At 33.4% G+C, this 14,293-nt stretch overlaps 1 protein-coding gene across 1 annotated transcript; it reads right to left on the bottom strand.

Moving 5' to 3' along the window:
• Positions 1-195: 195 nt before the first annotated feature.
• Positions 196-9,167, bottom strand: LOC129010825 (taste receptor type 2 member 20). Its single transcript, XM_063672430.1, has one exon. The coding sequence runs from the start codon at positions 3,357-3,359 to the stop codon at positions 2,430-2,432; it is 930 nt and encodes a 309-aa protein (XP_063528500.1). The 5' UTR covers positions 3,360-9,167; the 3' UTR covers positions 196-2,429.
• Between the last annotated feature and the right edge of the window lie 5,126 nt (positions 9,168-14,293).

Genomic DNA, 14,293 nt, shown 5'->3' on the forward strand with positions numbered 1-14,293 from the left:
CATATCACACGTCACAACACATAGTTTCACATCTTCTCTTGACTCAATTTTCACATGTCCCAGCCATTGCTGCAGTGGACCTCCTTCCAAATAAATGTCATCACTTTAATATCAGACATTTGCTCTAGTTCTAGACCCCTTGATGATAAGACATTCATTCAGTGTTATAATTATTATTCATTCATTTTTCTATCAGTTTATAATATGGTGATTAAAGTGGTCATTTAGAAAGGATATTAAAAATACTATCTAAAAATTATATTTTAATAAGATAGTTGGTAACTAAATTTTTTTAAATGAAATGTCACTTTTGTTTATATAATAACCAGCTAGAAATACCACAATATAAATATATCATTTGCAATAGAAAAGATACGTGCACTTATACAAAAACCTTTTATATGCTTAGTAAAAAGTATTGTAATAAATGCCATCTTTTTATTTTCCACTTTGCCTTTGTGTCACACATCTGATATAGCTGCATCAGTGCTATATTACAGTGATATTTCCCCTAGAATTGTGGAATAGCCAAACTTTTGCTCTGAGAAATTCTTCTTCTTGGATAATCCTGTAACTTCAATCTAAAACCAGAACAGAAATATTCACACAACTGTAGATTTTGTGATGTGTTACATTTTCATTGGTTCACCACCCCAATATAGTTCATGTATTCAGTCATTCACCAATTAACTTGTTCATCAAAGTATTGTTTTTCAATACCTATTGTATGTGCTATCTTTATGTCCTCGGAGTCTACACTAAGCAAGATCTATATGATCTCCACTTTCATGGTACTTACATTGTACCAGGGAAGATATATGATAAACAAACAAATCATATGTGGAGATGATTTATCTTAAGGTTTAGATAATATTGTTAAAATTGCGTAACACCAGAAATCAATACAGTCACACAGAATTTAGCTGTTGAGCTAGGTTATACATTTTCTTCTTGTAATAGAACTTGCTATCAGTGAATATGTCAACACACTTTCTCTCATTTCATCATTTACACCAAGATTATAATAAAACATATCTTTAAGATTTCCTATCATCAATATATAGATCTCATAGATGCCATAGTTTCTATACTCTCTTTAGATTGAGCTTCTTTTTAAAGTAAGGAAAATTTGAGCTTCTTGAGGAATTTTAAGGATGGAAGATAAAGGAGGAAACTGACAATTCAGGAGCTCAGAGGTGGCTTAGACAAAAAACTAAAATATGTAACATCAGATCTCAACTTCAAAAAAGTTTTTGTTTAATTCAAAAACTGGAAGAGATGACTTTTCTAATTGCATATGGAAACTTATAACAGCACTGAAAAGAGCTCATGATCATGTTTCTTCATCCTTTTTATAGAAATGATTTTTTCTAAGCTATTAACATACTATATTAAATATAATATTCTTCAGTATTGCTTTTGGTACACATAAGAAAATGTACACTAGATATATTTTTCACTCTTGAATTTCATTTTGTGCATTGTTATCTAACAATAATTGTATTTGCTTTATACTAAACATAAAATAAGAATTCATCATGAACGTCTATAATCCCAGCACTTTGGGAGGCTGAGGCAGTGGATCACTTGAGGTCAAGAGTTCCAGACCAGCCTGGCCAACATGGGGAAACCCCATCTCTACTGAAAAAAAAAAAAAAGGAAAGAAAAATATAAAAAATTAGCCATGCACGCATGCCTGGAGTCCCAGCCACTCACGAGGCTGAGGCATGGGAATCACTTGAACCCTGGAGGTTAACATTGCAGTGAGCCAAGATTGCGCCACTGTATTCCAGCCTGGACAACAGAGCAAGACTCCATCTCAAAAAAAAAAAAAAGAAAAGAGAAAAAAAGAATTCATGGTTAAAAAAAAAAAAAAAAAAAACCTACCCCAAAGACACATTCTCATCATTGATTTAGAATTAAATGTCCTTACCATCCAAAAAGTTAGAGGTTCAAACAATGATAGTTAAACAGTTAAACACACTATGGTGCATATACATGATACAAATTACAATGAAAAACAGCAATGATTTTCTGATATAAGCTGTCAGTTCTTAATTATAAATAGAGATCATAAATTCCTCAAATGAACTATCATATAATAAAGTATATGTGTGAAATACACATGGGTTCATAATTCTGAGAAATTTCTTATCCTACTTTGTATAACTGAACAGTTTATATGAAAAATTGATTAAAGGTATGTTATGGTAAATATTAAATTTTCATATACATTCAGACACACACGCATATATATGTTATATATATATACTTTTATATAATAAACTTAGGTAAACGACTTTTCTATGTCTACTTTTGGAAATTACTCAAATACACAGACTACAGAAAAACTTGTAGGAAATATAAAATGTTCCAGACACCATCAATTTGTTTTCTGCTAGAAAACACACAATGCACCTCTTGTGCATCTATGGAGTTGACTGGTTCTGTCCTTTCGACCAGCAAGTCACCTGCCACAAAACTGAAAGAAAGGTCTGCCTTAGTGTCTTGTTCCCCCAAATCAGAATGAATGAGTGGAATGATGGATATATGATTCCAACAGCTTGGCAAAGCATTAAGACAAGTTCTTTCAGTTGCGTCTCAGAATTCCAGAACGATATGATTAGACACAGAAAGTAAATGGCAAGTAATATGAGGAAGGAGGTCACAGTTTGCAGAGCTTTTATGTGGATCTTGGTGCTGGGATCTTGAGATCCTTTGCCATGGAGCTGCATCTTCTTCAGATGTTTACACAGAGAGTAGATTAACAGCAGAACAGATATCAGGGTTAGGGTGAATGGTATCAAGTTTGCTAGAGTGGCTACAGTCAAGTTGGAAAGGTACATTGCATTCCTCAATTTGATCTTCCAAGTTACGTTTCCTTCATATTCTTTTGTCCACACATTTATATATGTGTTTTCCATCACAAGGTGACAAACCAAAAAGAACAAAGCCCCCGACACTATCACCAGAACTACACTCTTAGCCTTCCTTTTTAAGTGATGAAAAATAAGTCTGGAGAAATTGACGATCTTGCGCAAATAAAATATGCTGAGGCTAGTAGCAAGCCAGATGCTGAAATGATTGGTTACTGCCCAGGCATTAGAAACAAAAATTGTTACTTTTAAACTAGATGAAGTCGGATTCAACACAGTTGAGTACCAATGTAATAATATTACCCAGAGCAAACCAACTCTGGAGACCGCCAGAGCAGCAATAATTTGATCAGCTGAGGAGATCTTTTGTCTCTTGACCCAGGCAATGAAATTTGTCAGTGCTATAAAGCCATTGGCAAAATTTCCAAGAATAAATGCAACCAGTACTAGAATGGAAAAAACAATGTGTAGAAAACTCATCATGTCTAAACAAAAAAGCAAGTAAAAAATTCAGGCCTAATGTCACTGGTTGTGACTCCTCTGATATTCAGACTTTAAATTAAATATGCACTTGATTCCTGAATGTTCAATAACATTCTTTATACTTTTAAATTCTGTGAACAATGTCAACAGAAAAGCACCAACTTACACTAATGAATGAGTTCAATGCTACCTTTATGGGAAATATTGTTAGTCCCAAAACAACTCAAATTTATTCTTATTCATGCAGTCTCTGTTCTTGCTATAGGCTGAAATTTTTCATACTGATGTTGAAGGGAAAGCTGAATTCTCATTTGCTAGCATTCAAATAAAGACATATCTTCTTTCATTGCTTTGCAATTTTTTCCTTGTTTCACCTTTCCATAATTTGTGTTCAGCCCTTCAGTTGTCAGGGAAATTTTAATACCCAGTACATAGATGACACAGCAAATATTTAGATTGTTAAAAGAGCCTGGTCATATCTAGGATCAAAATCACTATGGATTTATTTTTAATGCCAGATTTAAATACACAGAATCTAAACTTTTTAACAAAATCACCCAAGATTTTCTTGGAAATCACAGGAATGCCAATTCTCCTTATAATTTGGTTGCTGTTAACCAACATTTTTGTATGGCATCACTATTAACAAGCTCATAAACACACACACATAGACACACACACTTTCACTCTTCAAGGATGAAAGGAATTGTTTTCTTATAATGTATGACATGGAAAATGAGTTTCCAGGAGCTCGTCCTGGTGGAATTAGTCCTATTTTTCCCATGCCAGATTTTCAGCCAATAAATAATATTCATGAAACATATCTCTCATACTTAGGCTTTTGGTAATGCTACTTGCAACCTTGTAAATATTCCTGAGTACCAGATCTTTGTCTCATAATTTTGCAGTATCCTCCCACCACAGGTATAGTGACAACCTTGCACTAGGGCTCTGAGTTCGATCATGTAATTTGCTTTGATGAACAGAAAATTACTACACTTTATATCGAAATTTGAGATGGCTTCCACATTAGGCTTTCTTGCTCTTTTCTGCTTATCATGTGAACATGTCCACACTAACACACTGTTCCCAGAATGAGAATGAGTAACTCATGGAATCACATCGCCCCTGCCTGATCCAGCCTTAAATCAGCCAAACTCTAACTAGATCCAAGAGGCAAAACTTGGACCATCTCAAATCACCAGAGCCATCCACCAAACCTCAGCTTAAGAAAACAGAATCCAAAAACATGCAAGATATAAATATCTAACGTGGTTTTGGAGAAGTTTCTTTTGCAGAAAAAGCTAAGTGATATAGATACTCTGCTAAAACAAGAGTGTGAGAGAGATGTGCACTCTTGTTGTATCAGAAATTCAGGAGCCAAAGGAAAAATAGGGTGGAAATATCAAAGTTTTTGTAATATGAGGTGAATATCTAAAACTAGAAGAAAACTTTTGGAAAGATTTGGGGGCTGTAGGTAACAGCATCTCAAATTTCTCCATTTCACAACTAAAATAAGAATTCACTTTAGCTCTCATGAGTTGTATAAGAATGTACATAAATGGTGGATTTTCCCCCTAGGTATATAATGAGCAGAGCAATTAATAATTTTTACATGACATTTCTCGTAATTTTTTTTTTAATTATATATTTTTTAATAAAATTTTTTTATTTAAACAAAATTATAATGCACACTTAGAAATGGGCCAAAACAAAAATAGGAAAGAGCAATGTATCATAAACACTTATGTAACCATCATGCAGGGTAAGACATGGAACACTGCAAACAGACTAGGTCCACTTCCAGGCCACTTTCCAAGCTCCCAAACCTTTATTCACATCTCCTGAGATAAGCAATATTCATAATCTATGATGATCATTTGCTTGAATTTCTTTATACTTTACCAACTAGGTTTGAAATCCTAAACCACAGCTTGGTCTGTCCTACTTTCAACTGTGTATAGGTGCAGTCCTGTGTGTTCTTCTTGTTCATGGCTTCTTGCACTAGACATCATGTTTCTGAAATTTAGTTACATAGTTGCATATACATGTGATTAATTTCTTTTCACCTCTCTATACTGCTCCACTGTATGGATTTACTGTAATCTTTCATGTCATTCAATCATCCTTAGTTAATATATATTTGGGCAGTCTATTTTTGAGCTATTATGAATAACTCTACTATGAGCATTATTTCACATATTATTTGATGCAATTTCTATTACAGGGTCATTAAATGTGGTGTTCAAATTATCCTCACAGACATAGAAAAGTGCAAAAAATAATTTAACTAAATTTGTTCCTGTCACCTTTACCTCTAGTCTCTTTATCGCTATTTGCATATATCTTATCAACGATATATTTAACTCAACAAGATGCTATTATTTTATTCAGTCAACTTTCATTTAGAATTATGCACGTGTTTATCATTTCTGTTAATTTTTATTCCTTGTTGCATGCTTAACCTTGTATTTTCAATATTTTTTATCTGAAAAATATCATTTGGATTTCTGTTCATGAAGGTCCTCTATTCTTTTGAAACACACTGAAGACATGATTCCATTGAATTCTACTTTCCATTTTTCTGTTGAAAATCAGGTTGTCATTTAGAAAGTTTTTCCTTTTAAAATTATCTTTTCCTCTGGCTACTTTTCAGATTTTCTATTGGTCTTTGATGTCTTGTGACATTTTATGTTAATTTGTTTTTAGTTATCTTGTCTGACCTTTGATGGTTACTAAAAATATATGGATTAATACATTTTATCACTTTTGGGAAAATCTCCACAACATTGATTCTGCCCTATTTTCTCCCTTTTAATCTTCCAGAAATCCAGAAGTATGTTAGATGCTCTGATTGTAGCATCAATGCCTCTTATCCTCTTAGCTTTGCATTCTTTGTCTTGTGGTCTCTTTGGGCTTCATTCTCTGTAGTTGTCTTCTAATTCACTAATTCTGTCTTCTCCTGTGTGTAACTGGTTGTTAACTCTGTCTATTGGATTCTCAATATTGATTATTTATTTTTTACTCTTATTGTTTTAGTAGCAGAAATAATGTTTTGTTCTCCTTCTATAAATCATTATCTATGGAGAAGCAGGACAAAGTACTGTTACTACTAAGTTTTTTTAAAAAATTGGATTCTTTGTTTGGTTGGTTGGTTTTGTTTTTTTGTTTTTTGTATGCTTGACATGAAAATGCTAACAATTTTCTTCTTTTCCCAAGACTTTGGTCACAAAATAGAATAAAATCTTGGTCTACACATTCCTCCACAAGTTGGAAGAACCTACAAATTGATGTGATGTTAGTAGCTTGTTTTTCTTTTTTTTTTTTTCTTTTTTTTGGGGGGGTTAGCAGGTTGTCTGTTGATGAGTCTTCACCACAAACTCTCCCCACAGGGAAATTCAATGAGCTGTGCTGGATCTCAAAATTCCATTCCAATAAATAAATTATAGCACCTCAACCTTAGCTACACCATTCTATTTTACAAATTAAATTTTACTTTTTTTTATTAGCAGAAGTGGAGCTCTGTGCCTTCAAACTTCCTCACTATAAGGTGAGATATAGAAGATTTGAGGGCTTACTACTATTTGATTTATTCTAAAATTCTCACTTTAGATGTGCCAGCAACCTGTGTGGGCCGATGACCTGGGGCAGGATGGGAGAATGCCAGAGGATAGATGCACAAAGGACTGGACACCACCTTGCCTCCTCCCATTCTCCTCAAAACTTCAGCACAACTCTGAAGCAAAGTGTGCTTGTGGGAGAACCCAGAGTTGCCTAAGATTTAATTTCTGCCATCAGGTTAATGGAGCACCTATGGAAATTAAGCTGAGTCTTAAAAATATCCAGGAAGTTAAATTTGTTGTACATGTGAGTTTCTGAACTGCGATTAGTATTTGCTTTACCTGGCATCAGGGAGTGTTATAAATCAATTATTTAAATATTCATGTAAGGTGTAAAAAGGAGTAGAAGTACACGTATCAAATTTCCATAAATAAACTTTGCAATAGAAACATAATTTATACTATTAATCCTTTGTCAATAAAATGTGGAAAGGTTTACAAATAAATAAAATAAAATCTTCACTTTAGAAGTAAGAGCTTGATCATGAAGTGGCTTATTTATCTTTCTAATTAAGGAATTTTATTAACACCACAACTAAATCTTTCTTATAGTGTTCCTAAGATCAGTTTAAGGTTATCTATAATGATTTGCTTAAGCAATGTATTTTAAACTAAACTATACCTAATTTCTAAATCTAAATGTATTTGGCTCAACTTGAAATTTTCTGTTTTCTAATGTAACTTTCCCACAATGATAATCTTTTAAAAATTTATTAGATATTATCCAAATTATGTATGTAAGCATTTCAAAAATAAATCATTTAATGAGATAGATGTAGATGATGATTGATGATGATGATAATGTCAGCTAAAAGGGGCCATACTCTTCTATAAGTGTGACTTCAATCGTGTTTTCTAAGTGCTACGTTTCAGGGTGATGGGCTCATGAACTTGTTTCTTATATTATTCTCAGCATCAGGCACAGACAAAGATCCTCAGACAGTATTTCATTAAGAATAAGTTAAAACCAATGTATTTCCAATGATTTACTGACTATTTTTTTTCTTTTACCACATTCTGAAAATCATGACAAAAATGCCCTACAACAAAGAGTATTCTCCTTTGGGCTGTTTAATTTTCACTGCACTTTCATATGAACTTCATATATACAAATCCTCTATACAATTATATAGCATACAAGCTGTATTTTATCTTTTAATAGTATCATTAGCAGGCAAAATTCTCTCAACTGCTTATTTACAATCTCAGCTACTGTCACTAAATCTGGGTTATTCTATCATAGCAGTCAAAGTAATACTACATATACACAAGCACACTCAAAGATTACACTAAATATGTTTTATAGCTTAACAGTTATATTTCTGTTTTCTTCTCTAATACAGTAAAAAAATTAACAGTAAAAAAATATTTTCCCCAACACATATGCCGCGCACATGCATAGTATTGTGATCTTTGAATGGTAACAACATGAGTATAATTATTTCATTTAGGGATAAATGTAGCAAAAATTGTCCTATACACTTAATATCTATAGTCCTACATACTTTAATATTTGTACTTTATGAAAAATTCCCTAATTGCTGCCAATTTGAAATGTGTATCATGAATAATTAAATTGGAAACAAGAAAAAAGTCTATTGCAACATAGTTGTTCAAAATCTGATGTTTCAAATTAAGATTAGCATTAAGAATGTGGATGTACACTTCCTGCTTATATCTTTCTTTTTTAAATTAATTTTTAAAAGTATAAAATTTTATCCTTATTTCTTACTACTGTAATGTTGTATTCTTCTTTATTCAGCAAAACTCTAATTACAATGGTACATGTAAGAATATATTGTTTCAGCCTAATTTTATATTCATTAATTTACTTAATATTTCTGCTTTTAAAATATTTTCATTATTCTGGAACCTAACATATGTAGGGAAAGCAATAAAACCTAAATGCACAGTAAGAGGAAAAAAGAATGTAACATTAACACTCATATTCCACACTTTCGTCACAAAGTAGAATTTGCCAGCAATCCATTCATTCCCCATATATGCTTTCTTGTTGATATGATTTCCCTTTGGTTTCTTCCCTCCCAAGTATCCCAGTTATGGTAATCACTTATATGTTTCACTTTACAGTTTTGTCACCAATGTAATAAATTATAAGAATTTATTTCAAATTATAAGAATTTTAAAAACTTAAAATAATTTATAATTCCCTTTATAAGAAGTTATAATTTCTTTTATAAAATGTTATAATTTATTTTATAAGGAGTTATAAGAATTTATAATTTCTTTTATAAGGAACTATAAGAATTTATAATTTATTTTATAAGCAATTATCAGAATTTATAATTTCTTTTATAAGCAATTATAAGAATTTATTTGCAAAAATATAAAAAATTCTTGCAAATTTCATATAAATGCGATTATATTGAATGTTTTTGATGTTAATAATTACTATTATATCTGTATATATTGCTATCCATGTAAATCAAATTTATTCATTTTCCTTTTTATATATATTCTTTGTAAACATGTCCCTCTAGTTTGTTCATTTTGATTGCTGTATAGCATTCTATTTGTATGCCATAATTTATTTATCCATTTTATTACTGATGGTCATTTGGGAGACTTCTCAACTTTAGCTATTAAAACTCAGCGATAGATACTTGTATATGTATTCTGATATGAATGCAAATCCTGGGTCTTAGGATGTGATCCTTCATCTTATTCAAATAATGTCACACTCAGACAAAGTAATTGCACTGATTTATAGTCCTAGGAGCAGTGTATGAAAATTCCCACTGCTTCATATGCTTTCCAAAATTAGTAGCATAATTTTTGCACTTTCATATTTATATAAAATATAATTAAACTTGGCCAGGCATGGTGGCTCATGCCTGTTATCCCAGCAATTTGGGAAGCCAAGGCAGGTGGCTAACCTCAGGTAAGGAGTTCAAGGCCAGACTGGCCAACATGGTGAAAAAATACTAAAATACAAAAAATACTAAAAATACAAAAATTAGCCCCGTGTGGTGATGCACACCTGTAATCCCAGCTATTCAGGAGGCTGAGGCAGGAGAATCGAGTGAATCCGGAGGCAGAGGTTGCAGTGAGCTGAGATCACACCACTGGACTCCAACCTGGACCACAAAGTGAGACTCTGTCTCAAAAATAAATAAAATAAAATATTATTAAACTTAACATTTTACAAACCTTTTTCTATTATAATTCAGAATGTATCTTTAGTTGAAAAATTATATCACTCTCTTAATTCTATAACTATAATTTCATGCACATTTATTAGGGATTAGTTACATATTTCATATATTTATTTGTTCATATTTCATTATTAATTTTTCTAATTTTTTCTTGAAGTTTCAAATACTTTTTTGTTATGAGCAAGTGTAATTATACTGGAGATATTTCCTTTAATCAATCATTATGTCAAATGACTTCGAGAAAATATGATTCGTTCATGGCATATTGTAGGGGAAATTTCAGGATTGTTTAACAACTCCTAAAAGGAAACAAAGAAAAAATATTAAAATATAAAAATAGTCTATAAGTTCAATAATAGCTGTCCATGGTAAAACACAAATCCTACCATTACCAGTATGGAAAACATGATTGGTAGTAAACATATCATGTCTGAATTCTTTTTAAGGCAGGTCTAATATCACCGGACAAGATTTCCTTTAAGGTCCTGACCTTGAATTCTGTGTGCACCTGATTTCTGAATGTGCGTTAACGCTCTTGTTCTTTTTAAATTCTCTGACCAGTGTCAAACAGGAAAGCACCAGGGCATGCTAATAAATGAATTCAATGCTGTCCTTATGGAAAACATGATAATTTCTAAAACAGCTCAAATGAACTTCTGTTCAAACGCTATGTCCTGGCTATAAGATGAAATTTTTCACACTGATGTTGAAGTGAAAAATGAATTCTCATTGGCTAGCATGCAAATAAAGACGTATTCTGTTTCCTTGTTTTGCAGTACTTTTCCTTGTTTAACCTCTCTATAATTTGTGTTCAGCAATATCAGTTGTTAGGGAAATTTTAAAAAGCAACACATAGTTCCTACATTGGATATCTAAATTGTTAAAAGGAACTTTGTTGTAACTAGAATCATGACCACTGTGGATTGATTTTTTAAATGTCAGATTTATGTAAACAGAATCCAAAGTTTTCTTATCAAAAGAATCCAAGGTTTTCTTGGGAAGCGCAAAAAGGCCAATACTCTTTAAAATCTGCTTGCTGCTAATATGTTTGTATACGTCTATTGTTAACAAACTCATTAACACAAACACACACATGCATACACGCCCCTCATGGATGGGAGGAATTATTGTCCTGTAATTTCCAAAATGGAAAATCAATTTCAGGCAAGTCATCCAGGTTGAAATAGCCCTACTTTCCCTCTCACCCTTTTCAATCAATTTTCAATATTTATAAACTTATCTCTCATGCTTAAGCTTTTGAATAAGTTATTCTCTCGAGTCTAGCTAATATTTAAATATGAACTGTTTAATTAAAATATTCAGCAATTTTTAAAATATTCCTTGGGCACTTATAAAAAAACATGTATTTTCCATTGAAGACTCTAGACTTCCCTTGGTATGAATATTCACTTTTATTTTTCTCTGTTTAATTTATTTTTGATTACTCTATTAAGAAGAATAGATGTTAGTATTAGTCTCCAATCTTGTTTTTTACTTCTTTTTCAGGTTTTACCGTATAATTGTTTCTAAGAGATCTTGGAGTCAGACTGCCAAGAGAGGAAACCAGTTTTTCTGCTTCATATAGGGACGATTCTGAGACTCCATTTTACAACTGCTCTCTGCCTCAGTATGATCACCAAAAAACGCAGATGATAATAATATTATCTTTGGGTAGTCTTTGTGAGGAGTTAGTATAGCATTTGTATAACTGCTTTCCATTTTACCTGTCTGGGACAGGAAAAAACAAAGATGATTAGTTACTGATTTGATCCTGTGTTACTAGATATTTAGGAGATGCCAGTGAAAACTTCCATTTCTTTTTTCCTTTTCTTTTTTTTTTTTTTTCTGAGACAGGCTCTTGCTCTCTCACCCAAGCTGGAGTGCAGTGGCACAATCATACCTCGCTGTAGTCTTGAACTCCTGGACACAAGTGATACTCTTGCCTTCCTGCCTCAGCTTGCCAAGAAACGGGAACTACAGGCATGCACCACCAAGCCTGCTAATTTTAAAATTTTTGTGAAGACAGGGTTTCCCTATGTTGCCTAATCTAGTCTCGAACTCCTGGGCTCAAGTGATTCTTCAACCTTGTCCTCTCAAAGTGCTGGGACTACAGTTATGAGCATCAGTGCCTGGCTAAGAACTTCCATTTTTGAGTAGAATACAGCAACTTCAAGAAGGGAAGATATCCTTCTGCAACAACTAAGATAAGAGAAATAAAAGGCCAAAAATAATTTTTAAATTCATCAGAGAATTGTACAAGCAACGAACACCAGCTGAACTGAAATCCAGCACGAGAGCTTTTATAGATGAATAGTTAGTTTGTATGTTCAGTGCAATCCTTATCAAATTCCAGCAGGCATTTTTTTTTTGGATAAAATGAAAAACTAGTCCTAAAATATATCTGGAAATACCAAGTTACCAGACAACCAAAAGAAATTTTAAAAAATAACAAAGTTGGCCGGGTGCGGTGGCTGACGCCTGTAATCCCGGCATGCTGGGATGGATCACAAGGTCAGGAGATCGAGACCATCCTGGCTAACACGGTGAAACCCTGTTTCTATTAAAAATACAAAAAATTAGTCGGATGTGATGGTGAGCGCCTGTAGTCCCAGCTACTCTGAAGGCTGAGGCAGGAGAATGACACGAATCCAGGAGGCGGAGCTTGCAGTGAGCCAAGATCATGCCACTGCACTCCAGCCCGGGTGACAGAGCAAGACTCAGTCTCAATAAAATAAAATAAATTAAAATAATAAAATAAAATAAGAAAATAAAAACAAAGTTGCAGAATTACACTTTCTGATTTCAAAGCTTACTACAAAGCTGCACTTATCAGGATGGTGTGGTGTTGGCATTACAGTAGACAAAAAGAACATAAAATATAACCGAGTCTAGAAATTGACATTCATGGTCATTGAGTTCAAAAAGACTACCATTGCAGTTGAATAGGAGTTAATAATTTTTTCAACAATTGATACTGAGAAAATTGAATATCCACATGCATAAAGAAGAATTTATATCCTATTTCATACCATACCAAAAAAAACCTCATATTTAATCATAGAGTGACATGTAAAAACTAGGATTAGTAACTGAGATACAAACACATATTAATTGTACCAAATGCAAGTAATAAATGTTATGGGTGCTCCCTAGATTTTGTAGTGTTTTTGTTTGTTTGTTTGTTTGAGACACAGTCTCACTCTGTGGCCCAGGCTGGAGTGAAGTGGTGCAAACTTGGTTCACTGCAGCCTCCAACTGCAGGCTCAAGAAATCTCCTGCCTTAGCCTCCTGAGCAACTGGTACTACAGGCTACAAGCACACACCACCACACCTGACTAATTCTTGTATTTTTGATAGAAACAGAGTTTGGCCATGTCTCCCAGGCTGATCTTGAACTCCTGGGCTCAAGCAATCCACCTGCTTTGGTCTCCCAAAGTGCTCCATTAAAGGCTGAGCCGCCACCCCGACCCCAATAGTGGTACTTCTAAATCTAACTTTAACATTTGAAGGAGAAATGTTATATGTGAATAAATAAATAATGTATATGAATAATCACCAATATTCCTCTCTATTGAACCATTCGCCTACATTGTCAGTAAGGACAATACATGAAATCACCAACCAAACAGGCATAATTGATCAGAGACTGAAGAATTAAGACCTTGGGCAGTCTGATAGTTTCAGTTTAGAGACAAGAGGAAGAACTAGCAAGGAGACCGAGAAGTGGTGCCCATTGAACAAGGATAAAATCAGGAGAGGGCAGCATCCTGGGATGCAAATAAACTATGTTCAATGATGCTGATAGGTCATGCAACATGAAGATTAAGCACTGGCAACACAGACTCGCTGGTGATCTTACAAAGGTCAGAATCAATGAAATGATGACAGCAATAGCCTCATTGGAATGGGTTCATGAGCCAATAGTCAAAGAGGCTTCTTACCTTGATAAAATACTTATCAACCAAGAGGAAAACAGAGCTAAAAAGCTGATTCCTGAGGTCAGCCTTCGACGCGGAAAATCAAAGACCCTTAGCCAGTTCTCAGGACTGAACCAATTCAGAGAAGCAGATTTCAATGACTGAAGGAAAGCTTAAGTCCTCCTGATGAAGGATGCTGAAAATTCACAAGAGTATTCAGG

The sequence above is a fragment of the Pongo pygmaeus genome, chromosome 10, assembly GCF_028885625.2.
Source record: "Pongo pygmaeus isolate AG05252 chromosome 10, NHGRI_mPonPyg2-v2.0_pri, whole genome shotgun sequence".
Classification (NCBI taxonomy): Eukaryota; Metazoa; Chordata; class Mammalia; order Primates; family Hominidae; genus Pongo; species Pongo pygmaeus.

Excerpts from the sequence above, each read along its gene's own strand:
- LOC129010825 (XM_063672430.1), bottom strand. The coding sequence starts at position 3,359 with ATGATGAGTTTTCTACACATTGTTTTTTCCATTCTAGTACTGGTTGCA.